Source organism: Polyodon spathula, chromosome 9 (genome assembly GCF_017654505.1).
Source record: "Polyodon spathula isolate WHYD16114869_AA chromosome 9, ASM1765450v1, whole genome shotgun sequence".
NCBI classification, from domain to species: domain Eukaryota; kingdom Metazoa; phylum Chordata; class Actinopteri; order Acipenseriformes; family Polyodontidae; genus Polyodon; species Polyodon spathula.
In genome coordinates this window covers 28,565,743-28,583,866 of record NC_054542.1, presented here as the reverse complement: position 1 = coordinate 28,583,866, position 18,124 = coordinate 28,565,743, and the positions used below count along the sequence as shown (strand labels likewise).

At 36.9% G+C, this 18,124-nt stretch overlaps 1 protein-coding gene across 2 annotated transcripts in view; it reads left to right on the top strand.

Annotated features, from left to right (window-relative positions):
- si:dkey-100n23.5 (cyclic AMP receptor-like protein A) overlaps positions 1–18,124 on the top strand; it is a 112,941-nt gene that overhangs the window by 15,186 nt on the left and 79,631 nt on the right. For both annotated transcript variants that reach the window (XM_041259086.1, XM_041259087.1), the window contains 2 exons: positions 12,977–13,033; positions 13,559–13,619. In XM_041259086.1, the coding sequence (XP_041115020.1) occupies positions 12,977–13,033; positions 13,559–13,619 (118 nt within the window). The remainder of the gene's footprint in view (positions 1–12,976; positions 13,034–13,558; positions 13,620–18,124) is intronic.

The following is an 18,124-nucleotide window of genomic DNA, read 5'->3' as shown; positions in this document are numbered from 1 at the left end:
TTACAATATACAGTGCCGAGAAAGTTTGTGAAACCATTACAGCCTTCTTGAATCAAAACCAGTCTTTAAATATCCAATAAGGTTTATATTAACCAATTCCATGTCTTTTGAAACAAAATGTATGATGTATGAATTAGACAAGCAATGAGTAATTAAGATTCAGGGTATGTGAAAAAGTAAGCGAACCCCTGGTTTTATCAGCTCAATTAAGGGGATAATTAGAATCAGGTGTTTAAATAGTTAGATAGATCTTCAGGGGTGAGTTTGGGAGGCCCCACCATATATAAAGATTAGAAACTTTGTGAGTTTGGTCTTCACCATACAGGTGTGTGGAAACATGTCGTGCCACGATCAAAAGAAATCTCTGAGGACCTCAGAAAAACAGTTATTGATGCTCATCAGTCAAGAAAGTGTTACGAAACCATTTCTAAGGATTTGGGGCTTCACCAGTCCACTGTCAGACAGATAATCTACAAATGGAGAAAGTTCAAGACCACAGTCACTCTACTCAGGAGCGGTCGTCCTACCAAAATCTTTCCAAGAACAAACTGGAAAATCATCAAGGAAGTCGCAAAGAACCCCAGAGTAACATCCAAGGATCTGCAGGCCACTCTCGCCTTGGCTAATGTGAGTGTTCATGACTCAACTGTCAGAGAAAGAATGAACAAGAATGGTATTCATGGAAGGATAGCCAGGAGGAAACCACTGCTCTCTAAAAAGAACATTGCTGCCCGTCTGAAGTTCGCCAAAGAGCACATACATGATCTACAAGACTTCTGAACAATGTTCTCTGGACAGACGAGTCAAAGGTAGAACTTTTTGGCCTCAATAAGAAACATTATGTTTGGTGAAAAACAAGCACTGTGTTCAAACAGAAGAACCTCATCCCAACCGTCAAGCATGTTGGTGGGAGTGTGATGGTTTGAGGCTGCTTTGCTGCCTCAGGACCTGGACGGCTTGCCATCATTGACACAACCATGAATTCTGCATTGTATCAGAAGATTGTAGAGGAGAATGTCAGGCCATCCGTCTCCTCTACAATCGAGCTGAAGCTTGACCGAAAGTGGGTCATGCAGCAAGACAATGATCCTAAACATACAAGCAGATCTACAAAAGAATGGCTGCAGAAGAAGAAATTCCGTGTTTTAGAATGGCCTAGTCAAAGTCTGGACCTAAACCCTATAGAAATGTTGTGGCAGGACCTGAAGCGAGCTGTCCATGGAAGGAAGCCCTCAAATGTCACCGAGCTGAAGCAGTTCTGTAAGGAGGAATGGTCCAAAATTCCTCAAAACCGATGTGAGAGACTGACCAACAGTTACAGGAAACGTTTAGTTGAAGTCATTGCTGCTCAAGGGGGTGCCACCAGTTACTGACTCTAAAGGTTCACATACTTTTTCACACAAGGATATTGAATGTTGAATCATTTGTGGATAAATAAATGTTGAAAAAGTATCATGTTTTTGTGTCATTTGTTTAATCAGGATATCTTTATCTATTATTAGGACTTAGAGTAAGATCTGATTACATTTTTGGTTTGAAATATGTGAAAATCCTAAGGGGTTCACAATTTTTTTCTCGGCACTGTATATATAAAAAAAAAAAAACAAACAAGCTTACTTTTACAGACGCAGGATGACTGATGCTTTGCTAACAAACAAGTGAACGAGCGCTTTGCACTACATCTGTCTTTAGGTATTGACCAGAATTCATTTTGATGGGGGGGATGGGGGACGAGAGATCTGATGGATGAAGGGCTAGATTTGAGAACCAGTCAAATAGGTATGGGTAGTTGTGGTAGTGTGTTTGTCTGCGTCTTTTGTGTTAGTGTGCCGATATTTGCAGAACGAACTATCTACACTCTCTGGCTTAATCAGGTATCAAACACTGAAGCTCCCACTGTTCTAATCTCAGGGTTCACAGCTTCTCGCTCTGCTTTGCTTAATTCTGAAACAAACATCTGTGCCGAGTGCAGCCAGCCAGAGATAGGAAATAAGCCTCTGCATTCTGGGTCAGCCTGGAGAAGCCAGGCCAGTTAATTGTTAAACACAGGAGGTACAGGAGCTGAATGCTGTAGCCCTGTGGTAGTCGCTTCTATTCAGTCTTTGTTCCAGCCAGACCCTTCATTATTTAATTGAACTGAAAAGGACCCTTTAATTCAGCTCCCTCCATCAGGTATGGTTCTGATTGGTGGGTTCATTGTCACTCTCACAAACATGAAAAAAGGGATTTTTTTTTTTTTTCTTTTTGCATACTGTTGAAGGCCCCTACTGGAAAAGAACAGGGTAGGTTTCTAATCCTTACAGAATAACTTTTATTCCCCAAGCAAACACTGCTGATTCTGCAGAGCCATTAGTTTACCTTTCTGCATGAAATCGTAATTTCACTGGAAATACAACGGACTGTTATTTCCAAACCATTTTCTGATTCAAGTTGGATTTCTGGAGTACGTTTCCTCATGATTTCTGCTGTATGTGCTGATGAGCGCAGAGCGATTGTTGCTATGTACACTGGATTGCGTGTGTGTGTGTGAGTGACAGCTTGGGTCTGAGATAGAGGTGCATCTGGGATTCAGCGAGTGCTTCTGAAAGCTTATAGAAAGACGGAGCGGAGAGAAAAATCAACAGAAGTGGCTGATTAAAGTTTAATGGAGCACTATTGCATTTTCAGAGGCCTTACATTGAATAATGATGGGCTCACCACTGCCAGTATTTTTAACCCCTGCAATTCTGTGTATAAAACATAAGGCTACAAACCATATTTGACTTAAAAATAAGAAAAAAATAAGTTAAATAATAAGAATGTGCTTTTGGTACATTTTTATGAATGTTTAAATGCTATGCAGGTGTCAATGTTTAAACCATATCTACATGCACACACTCTCTTTATATTACATTCTGATGTATACTGACAGCCCTGTTTAGTATTTTCCAAGCAAAGAAACCCTAAATAAGCAAATAACGTTTTAACATCGCAAAGACTTAACTACAATAAAAAAGCAAAAAAAACAAACAAACCCTAACACACCAAAGTATATATTGAAATTAGAGCTGCCACACATTTTTGATTGGTTAATTTATGGGCATCAGTTGATTAACTGGTAGATTCATCTGTGCACATTTTTGATAAAGATCTTATAGCGGCTGTCCTGCATGTAATACTAAAAAATCAACAGAATCGAAAAAAAAAAAAAATGCCCAATGGAATTCTGGACTTTTTAAAAGCATTATATTATTATTTTTATTGTAGTAAATGTTTCTATTTGTGTGTGTGTGTGTGTATGTATGTATGTATGTATGTATGTATGTATATATATATATATATATATATATATATATATATATATATATATATATATATATATATACACAACAAATTGATTAATAATAATAAACAGTGCTTTGAGATACACTTGTGTGAAGGGAGCTATATAAATAAACTTTGATTTGATAAACTAAATGCACAGATTACTCTAGTGCTCAGGGATTGGTGCCACAAACGGGAAATACCTTTTTTTTTATTTTTTTTTTAATAATATTGTTGACAAATTACATAGATATCAAGAACACAGAGTGCACCAATAAAGCACCAGATGGACTGAGAATAAGTAGTCAATATTTCTGTTGCACCAATTCGAAAAGCTACTTGCAATTGCCAAAACCCTTCCTCTTTATAATATCCGCCCTTACTGTGGCAGACGGATACACGATGTAATATATTAAAAAATATGTGTTTGGTGAAATTTGTCATTTGACCAGTTATACGGTTAGCATATTATTCAACGTTTAACCACTTGTGTACAGTTTATACATTTAAACTTTTATAATTCCCATCCCTAGTAAATAATAAAAAGAGGTTAAATCAAATTCACATTTTAGTTATTTCTCTAAATCAAACAATTTGAGACAATAAACTAAAAACAGTGAATATAAATAATTACTGGGATAGACTGCTGGCTGAATGGAAAATATGAGACTCAAAATATATGATTTTTTTAATATTTGAGTTAAAATAAGAAACGTCCTTAATGTACAATAAAAGCAAGGCAATGCAGTTTAAAAGGGTAGGATTTTGTGACCTGATAAAATTGCAACATTGTGTTTTAATACACCTGTATGATTTGGTAATTAATTAAAATATTCCAGCTTTATGAACATTTTGGCTTTCTTCCTCTGTCTACCCACGACATTCTCCCCTCTTGTTTACCTAAAACATCATTTTAAAAAATAAAAAACTTTTGCGATGATATTTCACCACATTTTTTTTTTTCATTTTTTAAATTAACAGTGATAAACTGCAGGGAATATTTAATTATAATAAAACATGTTATTTACTCCAAAGCTTAGAAGATACACTACATTTCCACTGACTTCTGGCTTTTAAGGCTTTTTTTTTTTTTTTTTGGCCTACCTTATTGCCCAAGAGAAACTTGGATCCAAATTTGTTTTCCCTCATATCAGCTTGATCACTGTGCGATTTGCATTCAGTGTTGCTGTTCCTACCTGAAGTGTCCCTAGAACTGTCTGTTCCTGTGGTTTCCACTGAGCTTGTGCAGATAGTCTTAAGAAACTGATAATAATTGCAGTTATCATCATGCCAGCCTATCAGTGTGATCCTTTCCGATGGTTAGCAAAGTAATGAACGTGTTATTCCAGTAGGCATGAGTGCTGTGCAATGATCTGTGGGATTGAAGTAAGAAGGTGTATTGGCTTTTCCATTAACACTCAGTAATTTGCACGTACGCCTTCTTCATGGGGGAAAAACTGGATATGGTCATATGATGGCCGGGATGTTTGTTTCAATGGATTTTGTTCAGAGATTTGAAGGGCGGTGGTATTTAGATCCGTCAGCATTTAGATTAATGAAATAAATTCCCATGCCCAATATTCACGGCAATAAGGACAGCTACAATAGTTACTGTACACATGTTGTCACAAAAAAAAGAACAAAAAAAGACATTTTCTTTACTCAAGCATTGCCATAAAAAGGAAAACTGCTTTTCACTGATTTTATTTAATACAGTGAATCAGGATATTTAGCTGGTTAAAAAATAAATAAATAAATAAGACATAAGTAAACAAAACAAAGGATGAGAACCAAGTTATCTGTAGGTATTTGATGACTAAAGCAATATATAAAAAATAAATACATAAATAAATAAAAATCTCCCACTATAAACTTTGAGCCATGAAATTTTGTGACTAATGTAAGATCCAGCAGTAGCATGCCCCTTCTATAGTTAGTGCTCATAAGATCAGATATAATATTCAATTCTAAACGACAGCAGAACTAAATACCACCTCCCTTTTAACCTGCCTGTGTTCCCCAGGGGTGATATATTGATCATTTACTGCATTATCATGTCTAAACATAATAATAAAATTAAAAAAAAAACAAACAAAAAAAAAACCATTGGAACAAGGCCCATGGATGAGCAGATCAAGGTCCATGAATTACAAAGACAGTCATTGGGTGACAAGAGGTATCCAGTTGAAGTCCAGTAATGAGTAAACACGGATCTATTCACAGTATCACATAGCATGTGCTTTAGCTCTACAATTGGGAATAGTGTTCCAGAGCAGATTGATAAACAACATCAGCTTAGTCAAGGTAAGGTCATACGGTGCTCCCTCAGTATTTCACCATTCGATAATTCATTTATTTGGTTAGTTCACTGTTAGGTCAGGTTGACCGTAAATTGTAAAAGTCCTATGTTTTCCTGTATAAAGGCCCTTCACTAATTCATTGTTTTCAGCATCACACGTTTCATGTGTAAGTCAGATATCTATATAGGGAGCAGTGTATTAATACTGGCAGAACCGAAACCAGTTGTAAACAGTCCCAGAAGCAAGGCAGCAGGGAGCTGTCCACAAAACCTCCGGTATCTGGAACAGTATTACCAGCATCTAGATTAAATTAAAGATTAGATTAGATTAAATTAAAAAAAAATTGAAAAGGCCTTTGGCAGTGTACAAGTTTGATCACACGCCAGGTTGTCTGTTACTTAGGAGATGGTGCTGGCATTACTGGAACGTTGTCTATGTACTACCCAGATAGAGATGATAAAGCGCACAGCAATCAGATCTCCATGTGCTGCACATTCAGTTTTCATAGCACAGTGTGTAACAAGACAAAAAAGCAACTTGATACAGGTCTGACATATCACAGTTATCTTTTCTCTGTGTTGCTTATAAGAACTTTGGATATAATTTCTGCTTCAGTCATCCCATCTTGGTGACTTTTTAAAACTCAGAAGTTAACAACACATCTCTTTAAGTAAAACATATCTTCTCTCAAAGTACAGCTGGTACACCAGAGAGCGACCATTAAACTGTCCTCCTGCAACACTTCCCCCAGTGGATGTAAGAAATACTAAATGTATTTTACATGGTATTGCTTACTAATGTGATTCTTTCATCCACTAGGGGCAGATTGGTGCAGGGGACCAGGTTAATGGTTGCGCTCTTGTGTACCAGTTGTATTTAGAGAGAAGAGGATTATAGAGGTAGCTCTGATAGTTCATAACCAAATGTGCATGTATGCAGTGATAAAGAAAGCAATGTCCGATTGGTAATTTCTCCCAAAATAGTCTGTAATCTATTCAAATAATAAATCCGCCCCTCTACCAGCGATGGTATCTGGGGGGTATACGGCGGATTACAATGGTCATTTGTAATCCTGATGTGCATGGAAACGTGCTCGGTGTCCCTCAATCCCGCTGGTGCTATGTTCGGTTGTGCGTGGCTGTGCAGGGGTGAGTAGTGCTCAGGGTTGTGATGCTGGCTGTGTGGCGGCAGCCTCCTAGCTCCTCAGTCCTCTGCAACTATAGCAACAAAAAAAAACAAACACCAGCCTCAGGATTCAAGGCACATTTCAGCGTAAGGGGTTGTACTCACATGACTGCGTCCCCTTTGTACTACCAAACTCCTCCCTGTAACCAGCCCACCGCCACAGGGTATCCAATCACTGCAGGCCATGCAGCTGATCACAATGAAGTTGTTTAGAGTACTTGCAGCTACGTGCTTCTTCCATATTAGCCGGCTCCTGGTTCCCACCTACCGTCCAGTCAGCATATCTATGGGAAAGCCTACCACCAACCTTGCACAGCACCCTTTCTGGTCAGGAGGGAGATTTACAGCTATGGATCGCTGTTACAACGCCCCATGAAGTTTATTTGAAACTCTAGAGCCAAAGGAAGCTTGATGTTTGAATACAGATTGTTTAAAAAATGATTGTTTTTGTAGTTTAAGTGTGTAACAATTGATCTGTTTTCTACAAGGCTTCAAAGATACTACAAAGCCTTTTTTAAATACAGTATAATATATTATATAATATATATTGCACCTCACTACGGTTCGTTGCCCCTTTAAAAGTGGGTCCCAGGACACACAGACTTGAGTTTTCAAAGCGCTTACGCATACTTTTTAATAATACCAAAATAAACAAAAAACTAATAAACAAAAATAAACACCTAGCTCCCTCAGAGCACTAAATAAACAGTCAGGATCACCCAAACTAACGCACTGGATAGCTAAGCAGTTCACCGGTACACAAAAACACAATTTAACGCAGAGTACTAACAGTTGTGACTGCTCAGAAACAGGGCACACACCTTCCTGCTTCTTTCTCCACAGCAGCCCTGAATAGACTGGCTGCCTTTCTTAAATACCCTGCATCTGGCTCTAATTTACAGTGCTTACCAGGTACAGGGGATAATTAATTAACAAAACAATTAAACAAATGTGCATATATATCTGTCTGCTCACTATATATATATATATATATATATATATATATATATATATATATATATATATATATATATATATATATATATATATAAAATCCAAGATAATTAGACATCTTTAATCTTTGTGATGAAGTACAAAGACCAAAGCTGTTGAATTATGCAGTATATGCTACAGTTCGGTCAGCAAACATAAAGTTGCCAATTAAATTGAAATACTGCTAGCAAAATTAGCACAAGTTTGGACTAAAGCCAAATTGTCTGTTATTTACTGTTGTTGGTGTATTACTGGTTCAGTGTATGTTTTGTATGTGTTGATAACACATGGGAATCTGATCTCCCTGTTCTGGATATAGATCTCAGGACTAGGGGTCAGGACACACTGTTGAGCTGGGAGTTCTTCGAGTTGAGAGTCTGTGTGGACTAAATCCAGAATGTTCTGGCTTGAATATGCAGCAGACTAGAAGTGAATACTATAATCAGATATACTACATAAAACTAATAATCAAGCCAGCTTATTAAGTTTATTTGAAACCCAATTTGTGGACGCAAAGTAAGCAAGATATTTGATCATGAAAGTTTTATCTTAAAATACTGTAGATGTAGCAAAATTAGTTAAAATGATTATAGCTGTATACACATTTTAATACATAGTAATGCACAACACATCCTCTATGTATGATAATGTTTTCAATCTGTGGCCAGATTCCTATTCCCCAGAGCAAACTAATTTAATAGATTTTTTTTTTTTATTATTTTGCTCTCGTTTTTATCAAAAATGAGAAGAAAGTAGAAGCCGTGGTGGCCGCATGGCTAGAAGGCTGCCATCAGTATTAATACTTATTTGAACATGAAGCTGTTGCTAGGGGACTGCAGGGGAAGTGGTGTAACCTAGTAACAGGAGTTTGTTTAGTGCAGTGCTGAGAAACAAGAAGGCTTGTCTCTAGCTCCTTTTACTACTTACAATAAAAAAAACACACCGCATGGCTTGTTTTATTAACATAACTAGAGTTGTGTAGTTTTTTTTGTTTAAAACATTAGAACCATCTTGACATTTTTTTGACCTGTTTTTATCTTTCTTCCTCTATCTTCTCGCTTATACTGTCAGCAAGGGGGTTTTATGTTGACACTTGAGGGGTTTCCTGGGAATTTTTTCTTTTTTACTAACTGAAAATAATTCTTTGAAAACAAACTTTTTTCATCTTTTTTTCCCATATTCATTTTGAATGTTAAGCAAAACTTGGTAAGTCTAAAGTGATGGGTTGTAAGGACATCCCTCAGTTGTATTGTAACCTACAGTGTTCATGCTAATCTTTCTCCTGTGCTTGCTTTCTTTATCTTCCTCCTTCCCTCCCTGAATCCCTTCCTCTGTTCCTCCCTCTATTTATCACTCTTTACCTCTCTCCTCCCTCCATTATTCCCTGCTTGGTGAATCACCACCGCCCCCCTTGTCTAAAACTGTTTGTGTCATCACTTAGCAACTCTCCTTGTGTCCTAGCACAGAGGACAATAGAAGCTTGTAGGAGTGGTTCTGGATCAGTCAGGCACGTCTCTTTTACACAGTGCTCTGTACTTATTCTGCTTTAACCTTTTCTCTCCGGGATGCATTTCCGCAGTAACATAGAAATGTTTTAAAGAAATACTGCCAGCCCACTTATAATCTGCCCATTGAGTTCTTGTATGGCTATAAGACTGCAATAAAACCATTTAGATCGACAAGGTCAGAGTACCTTATGTATCCCGGCACACAAGTAAGAAGGTGCATAAATCACCTTTGGTACAGAAGTAAAAATGAACTTCACTTGTATCTGTCCTGTTTGAACAGTTTGTTCTGTGACTTGTATTGATTCCTTTGTGGATTCAGTGATTTGCGCTCAGTATCCCCTCATGCTGTCACCTGTTTTGCCTGATCTTCTACCAATAAACTGGATTGAAGGTGCTATTTATGGTCGTGGATAACACAAAAGTGACCCACTTACAAACTGATATTGTAACAAGCATGCTTGTCACCGTACAGAACTACAGGACACCCCTTTTTAACTTCTAGTGAAGCTGTAAACTTTTATAATAACCTCTTTTCCATTGGAATTATCTATTCTACATCGTCTATTCTAGTGTGTGTCCCTGCCTCCCGCATTGTCATAATAATATGCATTGTCAGCACAATGGTTCCCTTTAAACCACCAATATTAAATACTACAGTTAATACATATAATAAAACTTTACTACAATCTGGACAAAAAGCAAGGGTTTCCATTTCAGAGCATTTTCCGTTCACCTGGGACTGGTGAAACTTGAATGAAGCTTCTTGTGTATTACGAGTATTATATTACATTCAATACAACTTGAATGTTGTCCTTTTATTTACTGACTTCCTTTCATGCAATGCAACCTCATTCCATCCGAGCATGAATACACCCTAGCTGTCACTCAGCCTGTTAATTCATGTACCAGAGTGTTTTTTTTTATTTGGTCTAATTTCCAAGACCGCCAAATGCAGCCCCCCTAAAGTGAGACAGAGACTAACCCACAGGCATCTTAAAATACAGTAACCATTGGGATAAACGCTAAAAATATGGTAAATGTGTGGCTGATGTTGAATACATTTTAGTTCTAAAAGGATCTTTTTTCTTTGTTAGCACAAGAACAAAGGGTTAACGTAATACGTATAGAGAACTGACTTTGTCACATTGCTAAAGTGGAAACCAAATAAAATAAACTGTATTAAAAAGCCTTAAATGAGTCAGCTTCTGGCCTATTGACGGTAATAAAATTTGCCGCCCTCACGCTGCAGCAGGGAATCGATCATCATTATTGATCTCCAGATGGAAGGGAAAAGGGAACATCTGCTGTTGCTTTAGAGCAGCTTCTTTTCAGCGCAATAGGTGAGATTCTTTGAAGCCGGCTGAAGGATCATCAGAACCATTACTGAGTGCAGATACATTATGCTGAGGGGAAATTCAGCCCCAAACACAAATAGTTTTCATTGTAATATTACTTGCATTTGAGTCCTCTTTTTCTGCCTTCATAACCAGATCAACTTGCTCACGGTTAAGGTGACCTATGCTATCTCATAGTGTATTTGACCAAACATAAACTTGATAGTTTTGCAAAAAGTCAACTGAATACAATCCACAAGGTCTGCTGAATGAACTTACTAGAATTGGCCTTTGTAGGTAGGAAGGCCATATTTCAAAGGTATAATAAAAAACGATTACGTTAAAGCGATTTCACTATGGAAATGAACATAAGCTCACTCAATCATCATGAAGTTCTGAGGTAAAACATTAAGAAAGACTGGCAGACAAACATTTCTGAATTACTTTAGTCTTTGAAGTGATTGACAATGTCACAGTCTTTACTGGTTAAATAATTCCATCCAGTGTCATCTGCTAGTTATGAGTGTGATGTTTCAGTGCAAACAGGGGGGTTAAATGTTGACACCAGTTTGTGGCTGTGGGGGTTAAATTTATCAGCAGTGACAGGGAACATGTCCTCAGTGAGATATGGAGATAGCAAAGGAGGATGTTTGTTCAATAGGAATTCATACACACATATTGAAATATCTTCTTGTTTGGGATGTTAAAAATCCAAATCTGTCAACAGAGATGTTTACTCAGATATCAATCTTGATAACTGTGAGCACTCATAAGGGTTGTTTGGAGGTGAGAACCTAACAGCAAAGCACTTTTATTAGACTCTTCCCTTTAAACGTCAAGCACACCTTGGCGATCAGCAGGACCATTTTGTTTTGTTGTTGTTTTCAAGTGTCGCATTTCACAGAATCAAAAGTTCACACCCCCTTGAACTCTTAAGTGTGGCGCAGGCACCAGGCAGTTCCAAGAACTGTATGTTTTGTTTTTTTCATCTGTGAATGTTCATGTATCAGATAATCAAGCAAATGGTCTGTTTTCATTTGTCTGTGGGTGCCTGTTCTCATAGCTAATCAAGGTGTTTGGGTATCACATTGAACAATTAATTTTTTTTGGTCTTGTTGGTCATTGTTGTTTGGGTAGTTTAACCAGTTTATACCATCTGTAATCTTGTCATTGTCCCTGGAAATTCTTTCTCCTGAAACCGATTACTAAATATAATATATAGAATATGTGTAATATATAGTATGCCTGTCACTTAATATATGTATTCTTGTAGGTACAGTATAGTATTCTTTAACAAAAAACAAACAAAACAAACATTATATTGCATCACTTGTTTACAAAATATGAAATATTCACTGGAGATACAGAATGGAGTGTGCCACATTGTATCCCAGATTCCTATGAGTTCAAAAAGTGGTTAAGTCTACCAGGGCAAACAGCATCACATACAGTACAGTTTCATTCAGTTGTATATGATTGTGGCAGAGTGGTTAATAGTGTGCAGGTGATTGAAGAACAGACAGACAATTGTAATCCAGACGCAAAGGTTTTTTTTTTTAATTTCTTTTATGTCTAGTGCCTGATGGCAAAACAAACAGTAAATAACAATGCTGGTAAGTAATACAACGGCATGTATTACTTACGTTATAATCCCCTGGTTTGTCCTAAAATAATAGTCCTGTTATTGTATCGCCACATTAAACACAAAACACATATACAAGTCTGGTTAGTGCGTGAATTAGTGATTGTGGTATGAATACAGTTTATTGTGATACAGTGCGGTGCTATTCTGGGTTTGTGCTGGCCTCTGGCGACAGCTCCGGAACGTGTTAGCTGTCTAGTGAATACAATCAAACAAATTGACAGAACAAAACAAACGATTATTCACAAAACGCAGGTCCTTCTGGGTCACTTATAAATAACCAAAACAAAGGAACAGATAACATTGCTTCGACCCCTATGAATACTGTCACTCATGACCCCTTGGTAAACGATTGCAGCCGCTCCTCCAATTTTCCCTTTTCCAGTCCCTTTTCTACATGACCGACTTCCTTTTAACCCTCGGAACGAAGTGTCAGGCCAAGTAGTCCAGAGTACTCTGTTCCCATTACTTAGCGCCCTCACAGGTCGGGAGGGAGATTTACCACCAGGAATCATTGTCTTTCTGTCACAATGCTGCTGAATGAATGTATAGTTTGTGAGTACTTAATAGTCTCAGTATAGTCACCAATGAAGGCAGTAGCCAAAATGTTTGTCTACTTAACCTCTTAATAGTACAGGCTTGTTAGTATGAGTCTGTCAGTTCTTAGCACACATTAAGAGTTCAAACAAAATCTTTTCTTTTCCAATGCAGAAAATGATCCTTTGTCTGACGATAGCTGCCTTCTTCGACAGTATTGCCTATGTCATGGTAAGTGAATACAATTGGTATGATTTTGAAAAACATTCAGAGAAGGTTTTAGTTAATGTCAAATAATGAAATAATACAAAACTAATAACAGTTCTAGACCATGGCGATTTCAACAGTTATTACTTTTTATATGTCAGAATACTGAAATGGTTCTTTTGGTGATAACAAGCTTTGGGATGCACTCTTTGTGGGTAGATGCTACTTTTTTAACCTTCTATTTGACTGTGTACACAGTTTATATTAGTATGCCTAGAAAAGCCCCCTCAACAAATTTGACTCTTAAGTAATTTCATGCATGTATATTTATTCCATTAACTAATCCTCACTATAGGTACATTCACAGGTGTAAACAGAAGTGAACCAAACATTCTTCTTTTGTTTTGTATTTCTGTGCTAGCGGTTCTTATGGCCCAGGGTGTAGAATTGTTCATCCCTAGACCAAGTTTAAACTTACATTCCTTTGAGTATTGTATTATACTAGATAATCACAGTTGTTCTAATCTGAATTCTGCTTCTTTAATTTAGGGAGATGTTCATCCAGATGGGGTGATATGCAATTTTCAGGCCTGGTGGCTTACCTATTTTGGTGAGTGTTTGTGATGACTACTTTTCTCCATAATGTGCAGCAGCTATGGTTCCTACTGGGTGAGGGAGACCTATCCGTTGCTTCAGTCAGGTCTCTCCCAGCCAACCATTGGGGTTTGCAGAGTCATGTGATAGGGAGATAGAATACCGATGCATGTACCGTCACTTTGAATAAAATGCTTGGAGCCACGGAGAAACATCTATGTCTGTTAGTGTGTATGTCATGTCAAATTTTTACATATGTTTTTACATCTATCTGTAGAACTGCTTATCTGGTTACAATAAAACTTGGTAGCGATGGCCTTTAAGTTATTGAGAGTATCATAATCTAGGGACGGGAGGTAGCACTTATCTGTCTGTAGCATGGGGGGCACAAGGTAGTCCTCCATAGGGACCATTAATAGGTATAATTAAATAATTAGGTGATTAAGTTAATTGTCTCAGTTAAGTAATTTAGATTATAGGTGAAGAAAATAATATATTCCACTATTAGATTTTTACATGCTTAAAAACGTGTTAAGGGTAATAACATTTCTTAGCACAAGTTATTTATAGTTCAGCAACCAGGGACATATGGAGGGGATCTATTTTTCTTTATTCTTCTTTTTGTTTCAATTTGAAAAGATCTTCCATTTCTGATATCGACGATTGTCAATTGAAAGAAACAATATTGGCACTTGTTTGGTAGCAGAAGCCAGGGGAGGGTTAATAGTGCTGTGTCTGAAATTGAATATATGCATCTTACCTTGGATGCATATTCCACGAGCATGTAAATACTCACTATCGAACTGTAATATAGCTTTAAATCTCACAAGCCAGACCATCTCATTTTAAATCTCACAAGCGTGTCACAGGATCTAGTATCTATAATGCTTATTGAAATGGATGTTTTGTGTAATTAATATTTTTTGTAGAGAAAAAATGACAATCTTAAGATCAGTCCCATTTTTTGGCAATTAGGCTGTAACTTACTTAACTGACCTGCAGTTCCACGTTTTCCCCACAGAAGAAGGTACCTGTGTTCATTTTAGTTTAACACCTGTGGTGTCAGATTGTTGCAGTGACTAGGGCATGGTGATTTCTTTTGCACGGTTTTTAATCGATGCAGATTTCAAGTTTATAAAGAGAAATTGCATTTTCCCAAGAGCGCAATTGAGAATTATTTTTTATTGGAGAGAATCCGCATGGGATCCCTACATTTATCAGATTTCCAGTTTTGGACATGTTCCATGGTACAGTAATTTTAGCTACTAACTTCTTAAAAAACATTCCTTAATTTGAGTGCATTTGATGCAAGTAGCATATCTTCCCTTAACCTTTTATTATATTTGCACTTGTTCTAGTTTGATTTTTTTTTCCCCCCTGTGATATGAACAGCTGCAATAGCTGCACTGTATTAGCATTGCTTCGTCTCTTACTCCAGTCCCAAGTTCGTTATATGTAGTTCATTTTACCAGTTGTTAAGTGTGGATAATCTGCTGTTATCACGTGATTGGTAAATTGGTGATGAGCGATTCTTTTAATGGCTCGTACATGCGATAATCAAGAGCAAGATGATTTATAGCTACTGTTCTTCAGTGCAGTGGCATCTAATGATCTATAGCAATGGCTGTTGTCTTGTTACCCAAGCTGGATTATTTTTAACCAGCGAAGGTACCAACAGAGCGATCTTTAGAATAAATATTTCTGATCTTTGATGCAGCTGGTGTTGTTTTTTTTTTGGTTTTTTTTTTGTTAAAGACATGATAAAGAAATTGTGCAACTCTGTGCAATGTGTTCAATGATTTACTGGAAACAAACTAAACTTTGCCATGTTCCTAAATGCTGTAGGTATTTCGTCAGTAAAGCAAACGTTTACTGTATTTTTGCACAAAAAAAAAAGTTTATTTCAGAAACAAGGATTTTCACAAGGAACTACATATTACACAGCACTGGTACATTTCACAAGAATCATGTAATACGTGATAGCCATGAAAAAATACAGCTTTAACTGTGGCTGTTATCAATGCCCCCTTTCTTCTGTTGAAGGTCTTTGGTCCTTTGTTGTAGTTGAATGGTCCAGCTGCATCCAGACAATGTGACCTACAGGTACCAGGAGATACAGCCACAGTTTGTCTGTGTCGTTGTATTTGAATATTTGCATATCCTAAATTAAGATAAGACCACTATTTATCTTAATATAACCAATACAAATGAAGATTTTTTTTTAAATATTGGTTTAAACCTAAGATATGAGACAGGAAAACATTCAAAGTTCTGACTTTGTTTCTGTTTTCATTTATTTTCTGTTTTCTCTTAAAATTAATCTGGGGCATTATCATATATATATATATTAGTGCCATATATATAGTGCTGTGAAAAAGTATTTGCCCCGTCTGATTTTCTGCATTTTTGCATATTTTTGACACTGAATGTTATCAGATCTTCAACCAAAATCTAATATTAGATAAATGGGACCCCGAGTGAACAAATAACACAAAATACTTATTTCATTTATTTATTAAAAGAAAGTTATGCAAAACCCAATGCCCCCGTGTGAAAAAGTAATCGCCCCCTTGGACTCAAGAACTGGTTACGCCACCTTTAGCAGCAATAACTGCAACCAAACCCTTCCTGTAGTTATTGATCAGTCTCTCACAGCGCCCTGGAGGAATTTTCGCCCACTCCTTCATGCAGAACTGCTTCAACTCAGTGACATTTGTGGGTCCAGCTGCATCCAGACAATGTGACCTACTGGTACCAGGAGATACAACCACAGTTTATCTATGTCGTTGTATTTGAATATTTGCATATCCTAAATTAAGATAAGACCAGTATTTATCTTAGTATAACCAATACAAATGAATTTTTTTTTTTAAATATGGGTTTAAACCTAAGATATGAGACAAGAAAACATTCAAAGTTCTGACTTTGTTTCTGTTTTCATATATATATATACACACACACACACACACACACACACACACACACACACACACACACACACGCAGTGCTGTGAAAGTATTTGCCCCCTGTCTGATTTTCTGCATTTTTGCACATTTTTCACATTGAATTTGGTCAGATCTTTTTGTGGGTTGTAGTAGTATATAGAGGGAGTCTGAGAGAAAAAAATGACACCAAAGTTTGGTGCTGCTTTCATTTGTTTGGTGTGCAAGGTAATCAATGCAATCTTCAGGTGTGATAAGTCTACCATCAGAAAGACACTGGGCAAAAATGGGATTCATAGCAGAGTAACAAGGTGGAAACCACTGCTCACTAAGAAGAACATGAATGCTCGTCTCAAGTTTGCCAAAAAGCACCAGGATGATCCTCAAGAGTTCTGGAACAATGTTCTATGGACAGATGAGTCAAAAGTGGAATTTTTTGGCCAACAGGGGCCCCGTTATGTCTGGCGAAAACCAAACACTGCATTTTCCAGTAAAAAACTCATATCAACAGTCAAGCATGGTGGTGGTAATGTCATAATTTGGGGATGCTTTGCTGCATCAGGATGACTTGCCATCATTGAAGGAACAATGAATTCTGCTCTGTATCAGAGAATGTCAGGCTATCCCTCCCTGAGCTGAAGCTGAAGCGCAGCTGGGTCATGCGGCAAGACAATGATCCGAAACACACAAGCAAGTCTACATCAGAATGGTGAAGAACAAGAAATTTAAAGTTTTGGCATGGCCTAGTCAAAGTCCAGACCTAAACCCTGTTGAGATGTTATGGCAGGACCTGAAACAAGCAGTTATGCTCGAAAACCCACAAATGTCACTGAGTTGAAGCAGTTCTGCATGAAGGAGTGGGCCAAAATTCCTCCAGGGCGCTGTGAGAGACTGATCAATAACTACAGGAAGGGTTTGGTTGCAGTTATTGCTGCTAAAGGTGTAGTAACCAGTTCTTGAGTCCAAGGGGGTGATTACTTTTTCACACGGGGGCATTGGGTTTTGCATAACTTTACTTTAATAAATACATAAAATAAGTATTTTGTGTTATTTGTTCACTCGGGGTCCCATTTATCTAATATTAGATTTTGGTTGAAGATCTGATAACATTCAATGTCAAAAATATGCAAAAATGCAGAAAATCAGATGGGGCAAATACTTTTTCACAGCACTATATATATATATATATATATATATATATATATATATATATATATATATATATATATATATATATATATATATATATATATATATATGATAATGCCCCAGATTAATTTTAAGAGAAAACAGAAAATAAATGAAAACAGAAACAAAGTTAGAACTTTGAATGTTTTCCTGTCTCATATCTTAGGTTTAAACCAATATTTTTTAAAAAAATCTTCATTTGTATTGGTTATATTAAGATAAATAGTGGTCTTATCTTAATTTAGGATATGCAAATATTCAAATACAACAACATAGATAAACTGTGGCCGTATTAAATATTAAATATTAGTATTAGTATTAAAATAATTCAAATAATTTACTTCTGTAGCAAGAAGGAGCAGTTAAACTACTGTCTGACTTTTATACAGTT